The sequence below is a fragment of the Ochotona princeps genome, chromosome 4 (assembly GCF_030435755.1).
Source record: "Ochotona princeps isolate mOchPri1 chromosome 4, mOchPri1.hap1, whole genome shotgun sequence".
Taxonomy (NCBI): domain Eukaryota; kingdom Metazoa; phylum Chordata; class Mammalia; order Lagomorpha; family Ochotonidae; genus Ochotona; species Ochotona princeps.
Window position 1 is genome coordinate 92,708,889 of NC_080835.1, and position 21,424 is coordinate 92,730,312.

Below are 21,424 nucleotides of genomic sequence, written 5' to 3' on the forward strand. Positions count from 1 at the left end.
GCATCTTAAAGCGTGCTGGGATTGGAAGCTCTTCCCCTCTGTTTACCTGCGACTCTGAATCATATCTGAAGTTGATAAGCAGGGTTTTGATAAGTCTTCAGTTCAAACAGAAAACAGTTACTAGATAGAAGCATTAACAACACCTTTTCTGGACAACACTGTTTTGGTAACTTGTTACAGGCTACATATCTTAATTGGAACTGCTCTCAAATCCAACTCTGAGCATAAAGAAGATGCAACAAGTGGCAAATTCCACAGCATCAAAATTTGTGAACAAAATTATTAAAGAAATTGTGTAAGATTACCCATAGGTTGTGTGTACAAGGCAGGTATAACACGTAAATAAACTTTGTGTTTAGGCATAACCCAGTGCCAGGCCACCTCTTCAGGGACATGCAGATAGTCTGAATTCTCCCCAGAAGTCCAAAACCTGGACAATGATTTTTTTTCTGAGCCATTTTAGATAAGAGTTACTCAATTTATTATATTCAGAGTGTCATGCCACTAGGGCATTATTTATTGGGATAAAACAACACCTGGATAATCACAACCCACTTGCGGCAGTGCCAAGAGCAAGTGCAAAGTCAAGAATACAAACAGCATGAGGTAGAGGCCTGTGTAGAGACTGTCGGCCTTTTGGGAAAGGTCAGAAAACAATGGTTACCTCCAGCCAAGAGCAGACACTGTTGCAGGTGTTTTACATGATTTTATTCCTTTGCCTTCTGAACTAGGACAAGTGGCTCTTCTTTAATAACAGCGGGTGTTGCTTACTGAGCACCTACTGTATCAGGAAATGTGTTATACACAACTGCCCAGCAAGTTATTATCATTCTCTCCAATTTAGAGGCAGGCTGACTGACACCCTGGGAGGCTGGTTGCTCCCAGTAGACATGTAAGGTGGCAAGGCTGGGATAGAAACTCAGTGATCTGATACTCCCATTGCTCTCTCATGGACCCTGGCCTTTCTCTGGATGTCTCATGGGCAGGACATATAGAAACAAAGTAACTGGATACAAGGGGAGACTTACAAGGATAAGTGTTGTGAAATGTTGAAATGATTAATCACAGAAGTTGGTTATCACAGACTTCTGAGGATACAAACTTTAAATGACTGACTTACCATGCTCCAGTAAATTTAAATTTCAGCTTTGAAGAGAAGCCTGTACTTTTTGAAAGTGGATTCCTGGGTAATAATGTTATATCAAGCATTTTTCCTCCTCACCCAGCTCTCCCAACAGTTACCCAACCAGTTACCAACCAGTTCTACAAACCAGCCAAGTAAAAATATCGGAGAGCTCTTGACTAACGCTAATTTAGTCTATGGCACCCTTTTTGACATCTGAGTTGCACAGAGCTGATGTAAGATCTGAGTGGAGGCAGCCTCCCTCATGCTCCTGGTGGTAAATTTTTCCTCTTTTTTTTTTTTTTTGAGTTTTTATTTGAATTTTGAATTTTATGGTACAATTATGTACAGTCTAGGATCCTTCCCTCCCCCAAATTCCCACCCGGACTGATTTTCCCCATATTGTTACAATACTATATTTTTTCATAAAAAGTTATAATTCCATCAGTCTGTTATTTAAGAGTGCCCCGACATTGCTGGTACAGACAATGTCAGACAGCCCAACATCCCATTGTCTAGATATGTTCAACAGTTCCAGTCATTCCAGTGAGGCCTCCAGTGAGAGTCCAGATGACTTGCTCTTGGGGAATGGGGAGAGGAGAGGGAACCCAGGCCGCAGCACCAATTGCCTGCGTTTAACTAAACCACTGGGGTTTCTGTCTTGCAGCCCAAACAGCTGTTCTGGAATAGCGATTGCACGCGTCGCTGCCGCTGCTTCCGACGCAACCTGATCCAGTGCGACCCGCGCCAGTGCAAGTCCGACGAGGAGTGCGCGTTGCGCAACGGAGTGCGCGGCTGCTTCAGCACCAAAACTTCCTACTGCCTGGCGGCAGGCGGCGGCGTCTTCCGCACCTTCGATGGCGCTTTCCTCCGCTTCCCCGCCAACTGTGCCTTTGTGCTGTCCACCATCTGCCAGAAGCTGCCGGACATCTCCTTCCAGCTCATCATCAACTTCGACAAGTGGTCCTCTCCTAACCTCACCATCATTTCACCCATCTATTTCTACATCAACGAAGAGCAGATTCTTATCAACGACCGCAGCACTGTCAAGGTGGGGAGCTTGGAGAGGAATGAGGTGGGCGGATTCTTGCCATTTTCCCCAGGTAGCTCCGTCTCTGGGCAGTGCTGGCTTGCTTCCAAGCTGCCTCACACAGCTGAATGGATCTTGAAACTCCAAAGCACAATCTTTCTACAGATGTAAGAACAAGTCCCACTATGTCTTTGGAACCCCACCAAGGATTCCAAATGCCAGTATAATTGCATGGGTGCCAGTGGGACCTCAGGTGGTAAAGTCTCATTAAGTCTACTTTCTCTCAGGATTGATTTCCAAAAAGCAATCTATATGTTTCTTATATTAAAAATCATTTCTTCTTTATTTGAAAGGTAGAATTACAGAGACGGAGAGAGATAGAGAGATCTTCTGTTAGTGGTTCCCTCCCCTTATGGCCACAAGAGCATCTTGGCAGTTTCCCATATAAGTGTAGCAACCCAACAATGTGGGCCTTCCACCATTGCTTTCCCGGGCATATTAGCAGAGAACTGGATTGAAAGTGGAGCAGTGGGAAGTCCAACTGGTATGCATATGGAATGCCAACATTGAAGGTTGCTCTATGTCACAGCACACCCTCCCTCTCCCACCCCTTGCTTTTAAGAGCCTTTAAAATTACTCTTGAGCATTGGACATATAGCTTGGTGAAGAAGCCCACATCTCACAGAGCATGTGGGTTTGATTCCAGGCTCCAGCAGGTGACTCCAGCTTCCTGCCCATGCAGACTGTGGGGTGCTGCAGCAATGCTCAAATAGTTGGGTCCCAGTCACCCATGTAGGGGAGCCCGGGATTGTGCTCCTGGCTCCTGGGTACAGCTCCCTGCCAGGCACAATGGTTGTAGGCAGATGGAGAGTGAATCAGCATATATGGAAATTCTCTTACATCCTTTTCCTCTTGAATACATCTGAAATCTTCCGAAGATTTTTTCCTGGCTCTTCTCACATGTAATAAGGCTAGCCCATTATCTCCGTCATGATTTCTCTAATGTTTTATGTATGTATGTATGTATGTATTTCAAATGCAAAGGGATGGGGTTGAGGAAGGAGGGAGGGGGAGAGAGAGAGAGAGAGAGAGAGAGAGAGAGAGAGAGAGAGAGAGAGAGAGAGAGAGGTATTCCCATTGAATGGTTCACACTCCAATGCCCAAAGCTGGAACTGGGTCAGGCTGAAGGCAGGAGCCTAGAACTCCTTCCAGATCTCCTATGTCACCCAACAATTTTACCCATTCATCATCTGCTGCCTGCTGCCTTCCCGGGAACACTAGGAGGAAGCTGAATCAGAAGCATAGTAGCTGGGACTCAAATTGACAATCCTATATGGGGGAAGGGAGTCAGTCTTCAGTAGCAGCTTGACCCACTGCACCACAGTACCTGTCCCTGCCATCCTTGCAAAAGCTTAGCGAAAGCAAGCATTTCTTGTAAAAACAAGTGTCTAAATAAAACTTAAAAGAACACCCCTTTCTACCAGAGGGCCCCATGATGACATACCAAGTAGAACAAAGTGGGACTTGTAATGGTGAATTTCTTTTAGTTTGGCTCCCCCTAAGGCCCATTGCCTGGCATCTTGTGAGTCTTTAACCTGTCTTCCCTTCTTCCTTCCCCCTATAATTAATATTTAGCTTTGATTTTTTCCCCATCCCTTCCGCTTGAGAAGATAATCCACCCTGATGATATAGTAACAGTGATCTCTAATCTCAGCAAAGCCAGGCTGGTCAGAATAGGTAGACTTGAACAGCCAGACCCTGATGCTGTTAGCACAAATAGGGAGGGATGAGAAGAGCTCACACTTGCATTTTTGAAATTGTTATTGTATGTATCTGTTTTTTCAGACAGTCAGGTGCTGGGTATATCTTTATTTGAAGAGTCATCAAGTAGCTTAGTGTCCAGGGTTAGGCAAAAGACTGGCAGCATTTTGCAAAGTAAAAAAGGAAGAATCTGGATTGTAATAGTGATTTTTAACTCAATGAGAACTGCTACCATTTTTGACATTCCAATTCCTTTTGTAAATTGACGTATAAAGACAGCTGCACTGGTCCAGAATACAGGAGCTAGAAGGTAAAAATGACCACTTGAGAGAGTAAAACTGACATTGTGGCAGAATAAAATACCCCCAGCCAGACAGAACAGTAAAGAACCATATTTCCTAAACTCTTATCTGCTTTTTTTTTTTCTTTCAACGAAAGTTACTAATAACTTGGGGAACCTAACCAATTTATTTTGTAAGTACAGGAAAAATGCATTATACTCTGTCCCAGGGGCTAAGAAAAGAAAATGTTACAAAGCAGGAAAGTGACAAATGCAGAAAATATGGTGCTGATAGGACCTCTGGGGGGACCCCCAACTTGAACATTATAAACAAGCAAACAATAAACGTAGCAATGATCCCCAGATTTATTTTAACTATATCTGACTCTGCTTGGCGCAGGATTGGGATTCATTTTCAGTAATTGGTTTGTGCTGGAGAAAGTTTTTTTATTCGCAACTGCAGGCCTCCATTTTGGACCCCAGTATTTTCTTTTCTTGTCCCTCCCCCTTCTTTTACCACATAGTGGGTTTCCTTTTGGGGGGAACTACACAGCGCAGGGAGAGTGAGTGCCTTTGAACTCTAGGGCAGAGGTTGGCACACTGTGGCCTGTAGCCAAGCTTTCTGCCTGTTTTTGAAAATGAAGCTTTATTGGAACACAGCCATGCTCGCTTAGTTACACATCATCTATGGCAGCTGTCAGGCCACAAGGGCAGACTCAAGTAGCTGCGATAGAGAGTTTAGGACTCACAATGTCTAAGATATTTTCTCTGATTCTGCCAAAAAAAAAAAAAATGCCTGGGGATGGTGTTGTGGCATAACAGGTAATGCCTCCCCACTGGCTATGCCAGAATTCTGTATAGGCATGAGTTCAGTCTCAGCTGCTTTAATCCTGATTGAGCTCCATGCTAATGTGCAGGGAAAAGCAGAAGAAGGTGACCCAAGTGCTTGGAACCTGCATCAATGTGGGAGACCCAGAAGAAGCTACTGGTTCCTGGGTTTGTACTGGTCCAGTTCTGGCCACTACAGCCATCTGGGGAGTGAATCAGTAGATGGGAGATCTCTCTGAATCATACCCCTCCACCCCCCAAAAAAACTTGTCTTTGAAAAAAGTAAATAAGAAAGGAAGAAAGAAAGAGAGAAAGAAAGAAAGAAAGAAAGAGAGAAAGAAAGAAAGAGAAAAATCGCCAAATCCAACTCTAATTCCTCCTCCTTCTTCTCCCAAACCTTCTAGGTGAATGGCACACAAGTGAATGTCCCATTCATAACTGGTTTGGCAACCAAAATCTACAGCAGTGAGGGATTTCTTGTAATTGACACCAGCCCTGACATCCAGATCTACTATAATGGCTTCAACGTCATTAAAATCAGCATCAGTGAGAGGCTGCAGAATAAAGTGTGTGGCCTCTGTGGCAACTTCAATGGTGACCTAACAGATGATTATGTGACCTTGCGAGGGAAGCCAGTGGTGAGCAGTGTGGTACTGGCCCAGAGCTGGAAAACCAATGGCATGCAGAAGAGGTGAGCACATCCAAACTTTCAGGTCACTAGACTTGGTGACCTGGACCCACTTATGGTCTTGAACAGTGTTCATAAAGAACGTGCTTTCCCTAGCATGGCCCATTCTATTTGACAGAGCAAAGCCAAGGGCTTAGGGGATTGTGATGGTTCAATTAGGCACAGCAGAAGCACTGGTAATTTCTTGAACTGCAGAGGCAGGAATATGATTAAATCCCTCTGACAGCCAGCAGAAGAGTGTACCCAGAGTTAGAACTCTCAAGCCTTGACCAGGGTCCACCTGGGACTGAAATACCCTTGCTAGAGGGAAATAAAGAGCCGTTCAGAGAAGGCTGACCCCTGCTCCCTATTACTGGGCCTAATTGAGTGTCCTTGAGTTTTATCATAAGCTTTACTGTGCCCAAGCAGGCAGAAATGGATGAAAATCGGAAAGTGTTCTTTAAAAAGGTTATGGTCAGGCCTACTTCTGGCTGGCTGAGATAGAACGTGTTAAACAAGTTATCCTCAAGGTTCTTACTTCAGGGGTCCTCTGTTTGCTGAATCATGTTAACACCTCATTGGCTCTTCTTCTCTTTCCTGGTATTTCTTTGCTTGTGTAATGGTTTGATTACCCTGTGCTTTACATGGCAGATGTCAGCTGAGCATCCAGTTGTGGAAACGATGCCCTTTGACGCTACTCCAAGGATAAACTGAGTAATGTCTTGTACATTAGATTGCTCTATGAATGATGAGGCCTGGAGCTGCGGAGAGGCCTGGGCGACATCTATACTAATCGCTTCCTTGCCTGGGTGAAATGGAGGCTGAAACATCTAATTCACATGATGAGGCCCTCCAAATGGCAAAGTCAGGGCTGGATTTCAACTTTCCTAATTTGATGTTTTCTCTAGAATACTAGTCATTGACCTACAGATAGAAAACAAAAGTGAACTTTGTGCACTCAAACTCTTCTGGGGATTTCAAAGATAAGTAAGGTTCAATTCCTCCTGAGGAACTGTTTGCATCAACTCCCCCACTTCCTGTCTTGTTTGCTTTCTTCCTTTATAAACTCTCATCAACTGGATACTAACTTTCTTGCAGAGATTTTTTTGCTTTCCAAAAGCTGAACTAGAATTACCTTAGAGGATTCTGTACTGCCTTCCAAATATGCTAACTATCATCAGTATTATTGCTGTTGATTTTTGAACCAAGTTATACGACAAAGGGTTAATGATTGTTACATCAATATCTGCCTTTCACGTAGCACTTTGGCTACTAATCCATTCACTTACCTTGATCTCATTGTTTCCTAGTGCAGGAGGATCCATTTCATTGTCTCACGTAGGTTGAGTTCAGGCCACATAGCTATCTAGCCTTGGCACTGGCATACTGCACCAACTCCAGGGTTGACCATGTGGTGCTACCATCCACTGGGTGTGTCAGATTACTGTTCTTCACCGGTTCTGACCAGACCTCTTGTCCCCAGCTGCAACGAGCTACAGTTCTCCCAGTACGCAGCCATGTGTGACAACGTGCACATCCAGCAGATGCAGGGTGATGGCTACTGCCTGAAGCTCACAGACATGAAAGGCTTCTTCCAGCCCTGCTATGGGCTCCTGGACCCCCTTCCCTTCTACGAGTCCTGCTACCTGGATGGCTGCTACAACCACAACAAGTTCCAGCTGTGTGGCTCCCTGGCGGCCTACGGAGAGGCCTGCCGCGCCTTTGGGATCCTTAGCACCGAGTGGATTGAGAAGGAGAATTGCTGTAAGAGAATTATTTTGTTTCTGTGGCTTCTTTGCTGGTCTAGGCACGGCTGGTCCTCTGTCGCGTTGCTCTTAGCTCTGCCTCCAGCACTGCAGCTTGTGTCCAGTTGTGGAAATCAACAAATAAACTTGGGGAGTCTAGGTCCTTGAGGTTAGAGGAGTATCAACTGGGGCCTTGTGAAGTAGGGGAACATCATCTGAGGAGACTTCAAATGGATTTTAATTACCAAATCAGCTCTCCCATTCCCCTTTAATGTGTGTGACCAGGAATGCCTATGGCAAGAGGTGAGTTAAGTAAAAACTGAGCTGGCTGAATCTGCCAGCATAGCGAAGAAAAGTACAGCTGGCTGCATAGATGAACCCCACATCTGAGAAAACTTACAAAAGTTTGAGGAATATGAAATTAAGAGATACGTTTATTTTGGTACAAAATAATTTGAAACCCATGCAAATGAGGGGGTCTTCAAAAGGCTTAGGAAAAGTTCATCTGAGAAGACTGCATGGATTTCAGAAGTATTGGTACAAATAGTAACAGTAATACATTCTTACGAGAGTTGGGGGGTACTTCTGTGTTTAACAAGTTTGCATGCTAAAAAGCCTTATAATTATTTTTTTTTCTGTAATAGGAAAATCATTCTGATGTGTGCAGTTGACCCTTGATATTCATGAAGACTTGAATCAAGTATCTTTCGCAGATACCCAAATCTGCCAATGCTTAAGGCAATGACCTGTTACCTGCATAGAGCCAATGCAGATCCTCCCCTATACTTTGTGATCTCTATATTACTTCTAACAGCTAATACCACGAATGCCATGTTAACAATTGTCAGTTGTATTGTTTAGGAACTGGTAGTGGAACTGTTGGCTCTGGTTTAGTACAGACACTACTTTTCTCCCAAATATTTTCAACCCAAGATTGGTTGAACCTTCATGTGCACAACTGCAGAGGGACAAGTTTATTTCCATTGTGCAATGGGTTCTTTTTCTCACCAGGTTAATCATATAAATGTACAAATATAAGTGCATATAAACATATAAATATGTGTGTCCGTGTCCATAATGGTCATTCTCATTAATGCACCCTGAGTCTGTGACCCACAGAATGTGTGTTTGTAAACTGACTCCCAACACAAACCTGGGGTATGCACAGGTACTGCTATGAAAATGGCCCATGCCAAGACTAAATAAACACATGGATAATTTGCAGACTGTTTCTTTTCATCTGTAGGAATTCACTTAATTTAGGACCTAAAAATTAGGTAGTTAATAAAAGCATATATTAAGTGATTTCAGAAATAAACAAATTACTGGTCTATAGGAAATGTTTTGTTCGGTAGCTTTAGCGTTTTAGTATATTAAGCATTCTTTTAAGTAACTTGAAAAATTGTTTGCTATACATTTTTTGAATCTGTAAGCTTCTCAACCCAAGACCACATCTTACTTGCCAGCTGGCAGACAGCCCACCTCATCCGCACCTGAGTTTTCTTCCTTCCTGTGGGCTGCAATCTCCACCTGTTCTTTCTGTGGGTCTCTTTGGTCATTTCCATGATGTGTTCATTAGCCAGGGCACTCACCGAGTGGCTGCTGGGTGCCTCGCACCACTAGGGACTCAGCACCCAGAACAAGTGAGAGTCTTTCTAGAGGGAAACCGTAAGAAATAAATGTCTTTCTCTAATGCTGAAGTCTTTCCTCCAGTTATCTTTCCAGAAATGAACACAAAATGATGTGAGGCCATCCATGTACTTCCATCTGGGACGCCCTGAGTCAGGCGTGCTGTGTGCCGCTGTGGGACAGTATGGGGTTTTTGTTTTGCTGCGTTTATTTATTTATTTATTTTGCTCTGTGTCTTTTTATGTGGTGAGAATAGTTACAATGTACTCTTATGTTCAAGTGTGTGATATGTTGTTATTACCTATAGTCAATCTTGGTGGCGCATCATTGATCTTATGGACTCATTCCTCCTGTCTAGTAGACATGTTGCGTCCTTTTAAGATTCTCTTACAAAAACTCAGGAAGCCTACTTGGTTCATGCTGGGAATGAAAGTTGTTTCTGCAGCACTGATCATCATCCTCTGCTGTGATGTATGGGAGGATTATTCTATTTGGTAGAAAGATTCTGTAAATAGAGTCCCTAGAAGAAAAAAACTCCATTAGGGGCTCTCAAGCTGAGGCGCTGAACATGTTACAGGGAGAGTCATCCATTACAAGAATATTGTTTATAATAATATTGTAGGAATATGTTACCTGTATCAATATCTTACTTACAGTTTTTCCCTTTTGACAAAACAGTACTATTAATCTAAGTTAGTGTTGATGGAGTTGTGTGGAGGTTTTTGGTTTTGTCTGCTTTTTATAAAATTAAACAAAAGCTTATGGGAAAGGTGGGCCATGAATCAAAACAGACCACGGAGTCTTGGTGAGGAATTTCTCAGGGATATTTCTGGCTCTAAATTTTTCATTGTTGGGAAATATTTATGGAACTCCAACTATGATGTCCAGTTTGATGATAGTGGCAGGGTGGAACCAGGTGTTACCATGCACACATGTGAAAACCACATTGTGTGTGTGGTACACACACACACACACACACACACACACACACGGCTTGAATCATCCTTTTTATACAACTAAAAATGCAAGTAATTGTAATGCAATGTGGTGGGTACAGTGATTATGGCATATCTTGGCAGATAAGTGTCTGTGTTCTATCTTTACCACCTATCCTCACTTGTGACCTTGGGCAAATTTCAGCTGTGAAATAGGGCTTATGGGTATTTAATTTGAGGAGCATCTGTAAGGGTCAAAGAAGCCAATTTGGCTAAAGCATGAAGCACAGGGCCAGGCGTGAATCAAGCCCTCCATTAACCACCTCTTGCCATTGTTTTCTGGAAGGCTGCCCTGTCTGCTGTCTTGCAGCTTTCATTTGACCATGTCTAATTGGATTAAAGCCGCGAGTCCAGAGCATAACCGAATGCTACTGTGTGTAGGTGTGAAAATCAAGTTGTGTCTGTTTCCGTGTGTTTTCCTTTTTAGCAGGAGTGGTTGAAGATCCCTGTGTGGGGGCAGACTGTCCCAACCGAACCTGTGAGCTGGACAACGGAGGGGAGCTGTGCGGCTGCATTGAGCCACCGCCCTATGGAAACAGTGAGTGACAAGGGCCATCTCCCACCCAGACAGCCCCAGTGGGAAAGGCTGGGCGGCCGTGCAGGAAAACTCTATGGAGAAACCGGATACATCCCATTCTGTAGGTTTGAATCCCAAGTTTACAGGAAACATTTAGCAGAACAAGGGAACAATTGGACTTCCTTCTCCTTTATACAATGTTCATTTCCTCAAAGCTACATTCCTTTCCTTAATAAATCATAGGTGCAAATTTGTACATGAATGGAGCCAGCCTGTTCCATCTGAGGGTGAGTTCAACATCAGAAAGCTCCAAGTTGATATTTTAGACACGGTGGAGTATGGTGCTTCTACGACAACATGTAGGAATTAGGACAAGAGGACCAGGTGCTGAAATGCTGGTTTGAAACCTGCTTTATCTGACCCAAAGCCATTTGGTCTTGAAGATGCAACTGAAACGCGTGAAGAAGCAGTTCCTAACAAGGGCTCTGGGTCTGCTTCCTAAGTGTCGCTTACGATAGCCCTGGCCTGGTCTTCAGTGGATCCCACCTGGATGTCGCTTGGAGCGGGGCTGCTGCCTTTCCAGCCCCTGGGGGCCTTTTCCTTAGCCAAGTAGCTTAGAAACTCGGGCTAATTTAACACACTTCTGAGGACGAAAACCTAATTGACTAAAAGACTCCATGGGAGGTGACAACATTGCTGTTCCAGGGCTTCAGCTAAGCAGATAAAAAATATTTCTCTGTGTTCCCACAGTGCTTATTATCCAGTGTTTATATACGCAGAGAAAATATCAATTGGTTCATCACCATGGCAGAAGACAAGCTCTGGTGCTCACCTGGGACTTGTGAGGGCTTCTGCAAAGGGGGCAGTGGTGAGGGCGACCAGACCAGTGCTAATTTTCTTGCAGCACATGACCTTTATCCAGGCCACAGCAAGCCACACTTACAAAAAAATTAGCTGCCACAAGTGTGGGAGGGTAGAGTGGGGGGGGCTGGATTTATAAAGAAAAGGCAAAAGGCAATCTTATTAGCATTGCCCTTACCATAGCCCCAGTTATTGCTCTGAATGAATTCATATACTCATTTGGTCTGATCAAAGCCCTACCTATGTCCAAGTTATTGCTCTGAAGGAATTCATAGACTCATTTGGTCTGATCAAAGCTTAATTAGAAATGCTTCAGCCTCTAAGTGGAGATCATTTGGCTCTTCTGGAGCAGAATGGTAATGGGAGGCCTTGCTCCCCACCCCCCGGCCCCTGACAGCAGGGCTGACTCCTAAAGTTGTGTCTTTGTTTTGACTGTTTCTGCAGACTCACACGACATCATTGACGCAGAGGTGACCTGCAAGGCGGCCCAGATGGAAGTGTCCATATCCAAGTGCAAACTCTTCCAGCTCGGCTTTGAGAGGGAGGGTGTGAGGATCAATGACAGGCAGTGCACCGGCATTGAGGGTGAAGATTTTATCTCCTTTCAGATCAACAACACCAAAGGGAATTGTGGAAACATTGTGCAGGTGAGGAAGTTGAGCTGGCTGGGGTAATTGACAGAGATCATGACAGCTCCTAGAGTTTGCACATGTAGTCTCTTTTTCAAAAATGATCTATTTGAACATCCGAATCACATAGAGGGAGAGACAAATATAGACAGGCAGGGAGAGAGAGAAAGAGATCTTCCATCTGCTGATTCACTCCCCAAATGGCAACAACTGTTGGGGCTGGGCCTCGACCAAAGCCAGCAGCCTGAGCTTTTTTCTAGTCTCTCACATGGATGCAGAGGTCTAAGCGCCTGGCTATCTTCCACTGCTTTTCCCAGGTGCATTAGCAGAGAGCTGGATTGGAAGTGGAGCAGCCAGGACTCAAAGCAGAACTCCATGGAATTTTGGCATTCCAGGCAGCACCTTTATGTGCTACTCCACAGCATAGTCCGACATGTACTTTTTTAAGACTAACTTTAGAGTGTTTTGTTTAGAAATAGACTCCATGGAGAATAACCAAGGTCATTATCAAAATGAAAGACAACAAAGACAGTATCATTTGGTGCTCAGTGATTGATTGAACTGAAACTGTTATGACAGGTTTGAATCCATGCTTGCTATTGTCCTTTGTCCCCACATGATCACATAACTGTTGTCACTTCTTTTAAGCTTCCATTGTTTTTCCAGCTAAATACACCTAGGCTCAGTGAATGCAAGGGTCAGGGGGTTGAGATGTTCCAAATATTATTTAACGGTTGACGATCAATGAGTCACCAAGTTCCAACTTTGAGCTACTTAGCTTAGCAGTGCACCTTGCTTCTTATCGTGATTCTTGTTTCTTCTTGCTGTGTGTCTTTTATTTGTGACTCTGTCCTTTGTTTTTAAAAGAGAGTGAAAGGAGGTCAAATTTGCACTTGGCAGTTCTAAGTGTCTAGTAAAAGATGTAGTAGAAGGGATATCAACTTTCTCAAGGGTTGAAAAAGAAGATGTGCATTAGCTCACAGGCAGCACTCTGCTGTCTGCAGCTCATGTGCATATAGATAACTGGAAGCTAGTCGTAGTTAAAGTCAGTGGAATAGCTAATCACCCAACATTATCAGACTGGACGGTGCTGTTGACATCAATTGCAGTGCTTTCTTCCCCCAGTAAAATGCTGAGGCTAGATACACACTGATATATACAGGCCTCCAGGTTATAGATGGAATGAAGCCATTTCCCCCCTTTCAGAGAGATGGATTTGAAACGTAAGCCCCCAGCTCACTCCCAGGTATAATGATTTCTAACCCCACCCTTACTCTGCAGTCCAATGGCACTCATATCATGTATAAAAACACAATCTGGATTGAAAGTGCCAACAATACTGGCAACATCATCACCAGGGACCGCACGATCAATGTGGAGTTTTCTTGTGCTTACGAACTAGATATCAAGATCTCCTTGGATTCTGTTGTGAAGCCTATGCTAAGGTAAGAGATCTCACTGGGTATGCACACTGCTTTGTCTTTTCTTTGTCAGTTAAGGTTAGCATAATCGAAACTGCCAGCACTAGTCTGTGATGCACTGAGGGAGATACAATTCTTAATTCTTAGATCTAAATGCTTTGGACCAGCACCGTGCAATAGAACTTATAGAATGCTCCAAATCTAGAAGGTCCAATATGTAGCAATATGGGACCACTGAGCACATGAAAAGTGACTTGTGGCTTGGAGGTATGGAGGAGGAACTGAACTTTTAATTGTATTTGTTTCAATTTGAATTGGCACATATGGCTCATGGGTACCAGATTGGCTAGCAAAGCCTTAGAGTTTACTGCCACTTGCTTTGTCCTCCCTCTGGTTGCAAGTGGTAGGCTCCTGAACCAATACAGCTGTCTGACATTGTATGTCCTGTGATTGTTTTCCCTTTTAGTGTCATCAACCTGACAGTTCCAACCCAAGAAGGTAGCTTCACCACCAAGATGGCACTCTACAAAAATGCCTCTTACAAACATCCTTACCGCCAGGGTGAGGTAGTGTTGACAACTAGAGATGTGCTGTATGTAGGGGTCTTTGTGGTTGGAGCTGACTCCACACATTTAATCCTCACGCTCAACAAATGCTATGCCACCCCCTCCCGTGACAGCAACGATAAGCTCCGGTACTTCATCATTGAAGGAGGGTGAGTAGCTTCATTACAAATGGCTGTCTTATCTGCACCCTTGTGTTTGGACAGGGAAGGGGATAGGACCATATGTGTCAATGGATAAGTGCTTTATGTCTGTAAATTCATCTGCTTCCCATAACAATCTATGAGGTACATATTATGAACCTCGTTTGACAGAGGCTATCAAGCAACTCATTTGAAGTCATACAAGCCACTTGCTTAGGTACCCCAGTCTGTGTGACTTAACTACAAGATGCTTTATTTCTAGATGTGATCAAAGAGATTCTGTCCTGTCCACTTTGAACTTCCATTTGAGAGGAATGTTGAATTTTGCAAATGAAAGATGTAGTAAAAATGAACAAATAGGGAGTTTCAAAATGAAAGAGAAATTGGAAGACAGTAGTTTCCCCTTAGTCATAGTGAATGCATCCAATACCCTCAAGTGGATGTCTGAACCATGAATGGTATATATTTGACTATACACACACACACACACACACATATTCCTGTATCTATATGCATTTCAATAATAAAGGTCAATGTGTAAACCTGTTATAGTAAGAAACGAGTAATAATATTTAATCATACCATGAGTAGGTGTGAAAATCAAGCTGTTTGTTTCTATATGGTTTCGTTTTTAGCAGGAGTGGTTGGAGATCCCTGTGTGTGGGTGGACTGTCCCTGCTGAATCTTCCAAAAATAGAACAATCATAATGATGTTCTGTAATTAAAGTTGTATAAATGTGGTTTTACTCTCTCTAGAGACCTTATTATAATATAATCCTCTTTGTGACAATGCAAGATGACACAATGCCTGAGTGGTGAAATGAAATGAGATTATGACATTTGCACTGTGATGCAACGTTAGGCTACTACATAAGAATCCTTAAACATCAGCACTTCAGTACTGTGACAGTGTATCTGATGACCGACACAACTACTGAGTGACGAATGGGAGATGTCACATCCTGGACAGGGTGGATGGGAATAGCACAGGTTTTCATCATGCTACACATGGCATAATTCAGAACGCGGCAACTATTCTTTTCTGTAATTTTCCATTGATTATTTTCAAGCTGTGTTTGACCATAGCTATCTACAACTGGGAAAGCAGAATCATAGATAAGGGGACACCGTAATAATGCCCTATAAAATCAGCAAGTTTTCATTTACTTATTGTTGTAGGCCCATCACACAATGTACTTTCTAAGACATAGAGATTGCAGAATAAAATTGATGTGGTGAGTGAATGGCAAGAAAAGTTTATAGATGAAGCAATCATAAAAATGACTATCTTTTTAAAAAAAGCACTTCCTGGTTATGTCAGGCAGTTTACACGTATTATAATCGATTTTACAATAATTCATTTTTAACAGCTTTATTGCATGCAGACTTTATATACAATGAAATTTACTTGCTTTGAGTGTAAAATTCTATGATTTTTTAAGATAAATCTGCAGAGGCATACACACATCACTATAATCTAATTTTAGAGCATTTTCATCATTCCAATATAAATAATTCTTCAAGCAGGTGACTATATTAATCAAAATTCTTTCTATTGTAAATGGCAGAGACCAATTCAAACTCACTTATACAAAAAAAAACAAAGCATTTACAAAACTGAATTATGATACTCTGGTTTCTCTTCAGATCGTATAAATCTTTCGCCTTTTACAAAACTGAATCATGGACGTGGCCTCAAGGATGATTGGATCTGGGGATCAAGAGGCTGTCCAAAGCCCCCTCCTGTTGTCTCCATCTCTGCCTCTTTTTGTATCTCTCATTGATCTTGTTAGACCCTGGCAGTCCTGGACTCACATTCTTGTATTGTCACAACTGAGGAGAAAATAATTTCTTCTCTATCCAATTTGAGTAATCTCAAGAAAGGAACATAAGCAGCCTGTATGGGCTCATTTGGCTAGCCTGTGTTGTGGGCCGGGGACGCCTGGGATCAGTATCGACTTGTATAGTAACGCATGGTAGTGTGAATGGTGCAGTTAGCTTTATGACTGCAAGATGGGAGAGGAATAGTTCCCCAAGAGGAAAAGGTTGTGGTTCTGGACAAATAAGGAACACCTGCTATGTGGTAGCTGAAACAGCTTTTAAGAGGTAAGGAACAGGGCTAACCAAAGCCACTTAACTTGTCAGGGACAGAGAAGGACATGTGGCCCCTTTACTGATCAGGCATGGCAGGTAACATGCATTGCTAAGGTATGTTGTGGAATTTTCAGCCAAGACTCATTAAGGAATTTGTCTTTCTGAATTAAATTTAGCCTTCAGAAACGAAGGGAAGGAATTGATGACTACTTGGTAACTGGGAGATGTTGCTGCTCGGGTAGACATCACACTTATTCTCTATGTTTCTTCATTCTGTCATCACATTTCTTTCCCAGCATACATGTGCTAAATAGAAGCCACATTACCAATGAAAACCCAAATGATAAGGCTTGGGTATTTTTCAAATGATGAGCAGGCGTTTAACGTTTAAGAATAGTTTTAGGAGGAAGGACATTTAGTCTAGTAATTAAGGTGGCTGTGTTTCACATTAGACTATTTGGATTGGAAACCTGACTGTAGCTCCTGACTCTAGCTTTCTGCTGGCAAACCCTAGGAGGCAGCAAAGACATCTCCAATAGTTGGGTTTTTGCCACCCACAAGGGAGAGCAGGATGGAGCTCCAAGTTTCTTCCCTCTCCAGTCATAGCAGGCATTTAGGGAGGTGGACCAACAGATGAAAGTCACCCAGCCTCTTTTTCTTTCCCCTGCCACTCTAACTCCCAAGTAAATAAAGATACAATAGCATTTGACAGACTTGACCCAGAGAGGGAGAATAAGCCAGCATGATCATAAATCTCAGCTCATCCTAGTGTCTGTCTGAATGAAGATCTTCAAGTTGCCCTGTTGTTAGATGAGACGTGACTTCATAATGTAGGCTAATTTGACCCCATCTGTCCTCGTTTTTTCCTGGGCAAGTGGGTGGTTGCTTTGTTCCAGTGGATGTAAGGGAAAACCCATGTTCACTGATGAATAAATGAATAGAAAGGGGAGTCCACCTCAGTCTTTGGTGAGGGGTCAGTTTCTCCCTGTCACCAGCATGTGGTAGCAGCCCTGAGGAACCCTTCTCTTTTGCCTTTGTGTGCTCTGACACAGGAGAGGACAAGTGTCCCTTTGGTCCTGGGTAGAAGATGCTTGTGCTTGTCTTACTTGTTCTATGAATGCGCCCAGACAACCAGGGCTGCTCCCCAGGTCTGCCTCCTTTGGCTCTATGTTCTTCTTATCCCCTAAACCTCAGGTTATGTCCCTGGTAGAGTTGGTGGTTAAGAGGGAACGTCTTTGCGAAGGCTGGGGCTGATTCCATTTTAGAATCCTTGAACCAATTTAGATTATCCAAATGGATAATAACAATGAAGGAAAGCACAGCATGCATGTTTTCGTTTGAAAGCATTTAAGGGACAATTGCCTACAAGTCACATTTTGCCTACAAGACTAATTGCAAAACTTAATAGGTGTGGGAACGCTGAAGGATGACTTCAAGTTTTAATTTTCCTTATTGTTAAGCTGTTTAATCCTTGGGCTAGGGAAAAGAGACATAGAGGGGAAAATTCACTGCTCTTATCCTTACCATTGGAAAGCACTTCTTGGCTTTCAGGGCCCTACCTTGGGTGTGGAAACATAAGTCATTCATTCATTCACTCAACCAAGATTTTCAAACACCTGCTGCAGGCTGTGTGATGTGTTGGTGCTGTGGTAAGGATTAGGATTTGGTTCCTGTGCTGAGCAGCTCAACAAGGTGCTGTGGGCAAACCCAGGAAAGGGCACCTGTCCCTGCCCTGTGAGAGCACGGGCAGGGATCTTTAGAAAAGATACGTGACTCGTGACTCGGTTGAAGAAAGAGCAGCAGCTATGCATAGGGAAGAGGAGCAGAAAAACCTGCTGGGTGGGAGGAGCTTCACATAAAAAGATACTAGAGTGTGGAGACAGTGATGAGGGACTCTTAAGTAGTTGGCACAAGATATCTGTGCCCGAGGGATGTCTTGGCAATGACTTGGGTCAAAAACACAGGAAGGAAGAGCATTTTTCTCAAGAGGTGGTCACCTCCCTCAGTGAACATTTGAACCTCCTCCTTAACTACTCTTCATTCCCCTACAGCCCCTACCTATTTTAACGCTTGAGAAGATTTCCCAGTAGGGTTTGAATCAGGGGCTCCTGCCAACAGATAATTAACTGAAGAAAGTACATGAGAAGTAAGAACTAATCTTGCATTGGTTAAATTGTTATCAGTAAAACACAGCATTATGAGGGGGTGGAATGAGAAACGGAAGTGTGGAGAAATTGAGTGTGCTCCTTCAAGTCACTTAATGTTTAGTTGCAGTTGGGATACTAATTCAAAGTGATATTTAGTGTTTCAAAGCAAACTGTGAAGTTACACAGGAGTAATCACGACGGACATGCCTGTGCAGCCCAGGGGTCACTTTTAAATGCAAAAGCATTTTCAATATTTGGGACTGTTTGAGGTGAACAGTAAACTTGTGAAATGAAGATGAGGATTTGAAGCCAAGATCCCATTTTTCTCCCCCAAAAAGGTGTCAGAACATTAAAGATAACACCATTGGCATCGAGGAGAATGGAGTCTCCCTAACCTGTCGCTTTCATGTCACTGTCTTCAAGTTCATTGGGGATTACGACGAGGTCCATCTGCATTGTGCAGTGTCGCTCTGTGACTCAGAAAAGTACTCCTGTAAAATCGTAAGTGAAGAGTGTGGGAATTAAGCACTCAGCCTTGTTCTTCGCTGCCCCCTTGGCCCAACATGGGTCCTGAATGCCAGGTGACAGAACTGGAGTCACCCACAGTTGCTCAGGATGGACGCTTTGTCATCTTTGGTGAGATGTGCAGACACACAGTGGAGTGATGTCTGTTGGCTCCTCTGTCTTTGAAATGCCAACTGGTCACTGAAGTAGCCCTAGATCAGGGCTTCTCAAACTTTTGTGACTTTGAATCTTTGCCACAAGGAGCTGTTGTGTGCACTGTTGGGTGTTAGCAGCATCTCTGGCCTTTACTCACTAAGTGCAAGCAGCTTCCACATGCTAGTTGTAGTAACTAAAACGTCTCCAGACATTGCCCAATCTTCCCGAGGGGCAGGGGAAATTGACCTGAGAACCAGGCAGGGAGATGACCACTGGCTTGAGCTGGACTCCAATACTGAAGCCAGTGCCTGGACATGGGGTAGATTTTATGCAGGGGTCCTACAAATCAGAATCACTTGCTCTACCTCTGAGGGAAGAGGAGGATGGGATGGCAAGCCCATCATCTCTTCTCTGCCAAGATCACATCCCTACCATGTGACTGGATTGTCCTGGAACTTCTTCCCTTCCCTTCAGCATTCCAGAGGTATGCTCAGCTTTTGTTTGCAAAATCAAGATATGAATTATGGCCAGAGCTACTTACAGACAATGCTGCATATATTAGCTTCTGAAGAGATACAACAATCCTCGTTCCCATGCACAGAGGCCCTCTGAATCTCATTCTGGTGTGCAGAGTATATTTAATTCTGCTCAACATAAAGCCTGCAGTCCCAGTGGGCTCAATGATCAAGAATGCATTGGTTCTAATTAATCGGAGCAGCGACAGTGCTCCAGGCCGAAGCCACTGCCTCTCTGGAGGTGGAAACATGGTGAGGAATAAGTTATCAGTTTAATTGTGTGAAATTTCCCCTCTGGTGTTCTGTCTTTCAGAATTGCCCACAAAATTCCAGGATTGCCACAGATTATACAAAAGAACCCAAGGAACAGATCATTTCAGTGGGACCTATTAGGAGAAAAAGTATGTATGTTCCCTAAGACCCACTATAAATAGTAAAACAATGGGCTGTGAGGACTTGGACGTCTTTCAACTGCACCGTGACTCTAGTGAAGAGGCTGGTGCTGGGGACAGCGGCGTGCAAGATCACTCACCTCTTTAAGAAAACCTTTTTATTTTCTTATAAAATCTCCCTGCTATTGGCCTTTCCTCATCCTCTTTTTAAAACCTTGGCCCTAGATGCAAGCTTACCAGGCGGAACTGTGTGTCCCTCATGTGCTCAACTGTTTTTTCTTAGGGCTGGACTGGTGTGAGGACAACGGGGGCTGCGAACAGATCTGCACGAGCCGTGTGGACGGACCCTTGTGTAGCTGTGTGACTGGAACCCTGCAGGAAGATGGCAGGAGCTGCAGAGGTAGCTGGTCTTCCGTTTCCTGGGCAGGCACTTGGGGATACGAGAAATGCTTGTCATGATAAAGGAAAAATTCATATTTAAGCTCAATCAGCAACTTACCGGTGAAAATTTCAGAAGTGAAGAGAAAAAGATGAAGGGGAAATGCCGTAGGAATTCTAGCACCATTTTCAAACCTTTAAGTCTCTGCTCTTTCATTAAAAAGATGAAAGTTGCTTAAAATAATAAGGTATCCCCCACCACTGAAGGACCATGAGGGACCTTTAAGTCTGACTACCTAGGCTAATTGGGTTGAGGTTGGGAATAGGGTGCTGGCACCAGTAGACAGGATTATAGTCTTGACACAGGATCTCCTTGGCACTGTGATATGGACAGGACTCTCCTCAAGAGTGGGTTAATTCAGCCCCTTTGCTTCCTTAGACAGGGCCATGTGGATAAAATGGCTTCTGGGCAGGAAAATTTCCCTTGTTTAATTGATTTCCACAAAGATGTCTGATGCCATCAGACAGGCATTTTCTTTGCTCCTCACGAGGCTTACTTCTTTTCTGTTCACAGCCTCCAATTCCTCAGCAGAACTTCCCCTTTGGACACTCCTTCTCATCGTGACCCAGATTTCATTATGGCACTTTGTCTACAAATCAGGCACGACCTCATAATTAACTCAAGGTTGCTATATAAAGTACTGTAACTTACTTCCTTCAACCCCCTGTAGGATAAAACGTGTGTACCCCTAAGTCAAAACCGATGTGAAAGTGTCCAGCATCCGAAAGGGATGCCACTTGTTCCCAATGGCCAACAGTTTGAAAATGAGTGAAATTCGCAGCTTCTCTTCCGAAGTATACAACAGGGCTTTTAAAGAGCCAGTTGTGAAAAGCATGTTTCTTGCTGAAAACTCATCACTTAGAAAGTCATCACTTAGAAACTTTGGTTCATATGAAAACTCATTAAAGGAAAAAAAGTCTAGTTAGACAGACAGATGAGAAATCTGAGCAGAAAAATCTGTGTTGAGCCAGTGCCATTTGGGGAT

The 21,424-nt window shown here is 43.5% G+C and overlaps 1 protein-coding gene across 1 annotated transcript in view; it reads left to right on the forward strand.

The window, feature by feature from the left end:
- Positions 1-21,099, forward strand: part of LOC101520095 (tubulin-specific chaperone cofactor E-like protein) — a 162,311-nt gene extending 141,212 nt beyond the window's left edge. The window contains exons 20-30 of the mRNA XM_036493823.2: positions 1,791-2,174; positions 5,427-5,713; positions 7,173-7,453; positions 10,486-10,596; positions 11,881-12,083; positions 13,347-13,510; positions 13,953-14,201; positions 18,772-18,934; positions 19,922-20,009; positions 20,284-20,400; positions 20,953-21,099. Of these exons, the coding sequence (XP_036349716.2) occupies positions 1,791-2,174; positions 5,427-5,713; positions 7,173-7,453; positions 10,486-10,596; positions 11,881-12,083; positions 13,347-13,510; positions 13,953-14,201; positions 18,772-18,934; positions 19,922-20,009; positions 20,284-20,400; positions 20,953-21,053 (2,148 nt within the window). The 3' untranslated portion in view covers positions 21,054-21,099. The remainder of the gene's footprint in view (positions 1-1,790; positions 2,175-5,426; positions 5,714-7,172; positions 7,454-10,485; positions 10,597-11,880; positions 12,084-13,346; positions 13,511-13,952; positions 14,202-18,771; positions 18,935-19,921; positions 20,010-20,283; positions 20,401-20,952) is intronic.
- The last annotated feature ends 325 nt before the right edge of the window (positions 21,100-21,424 follow it).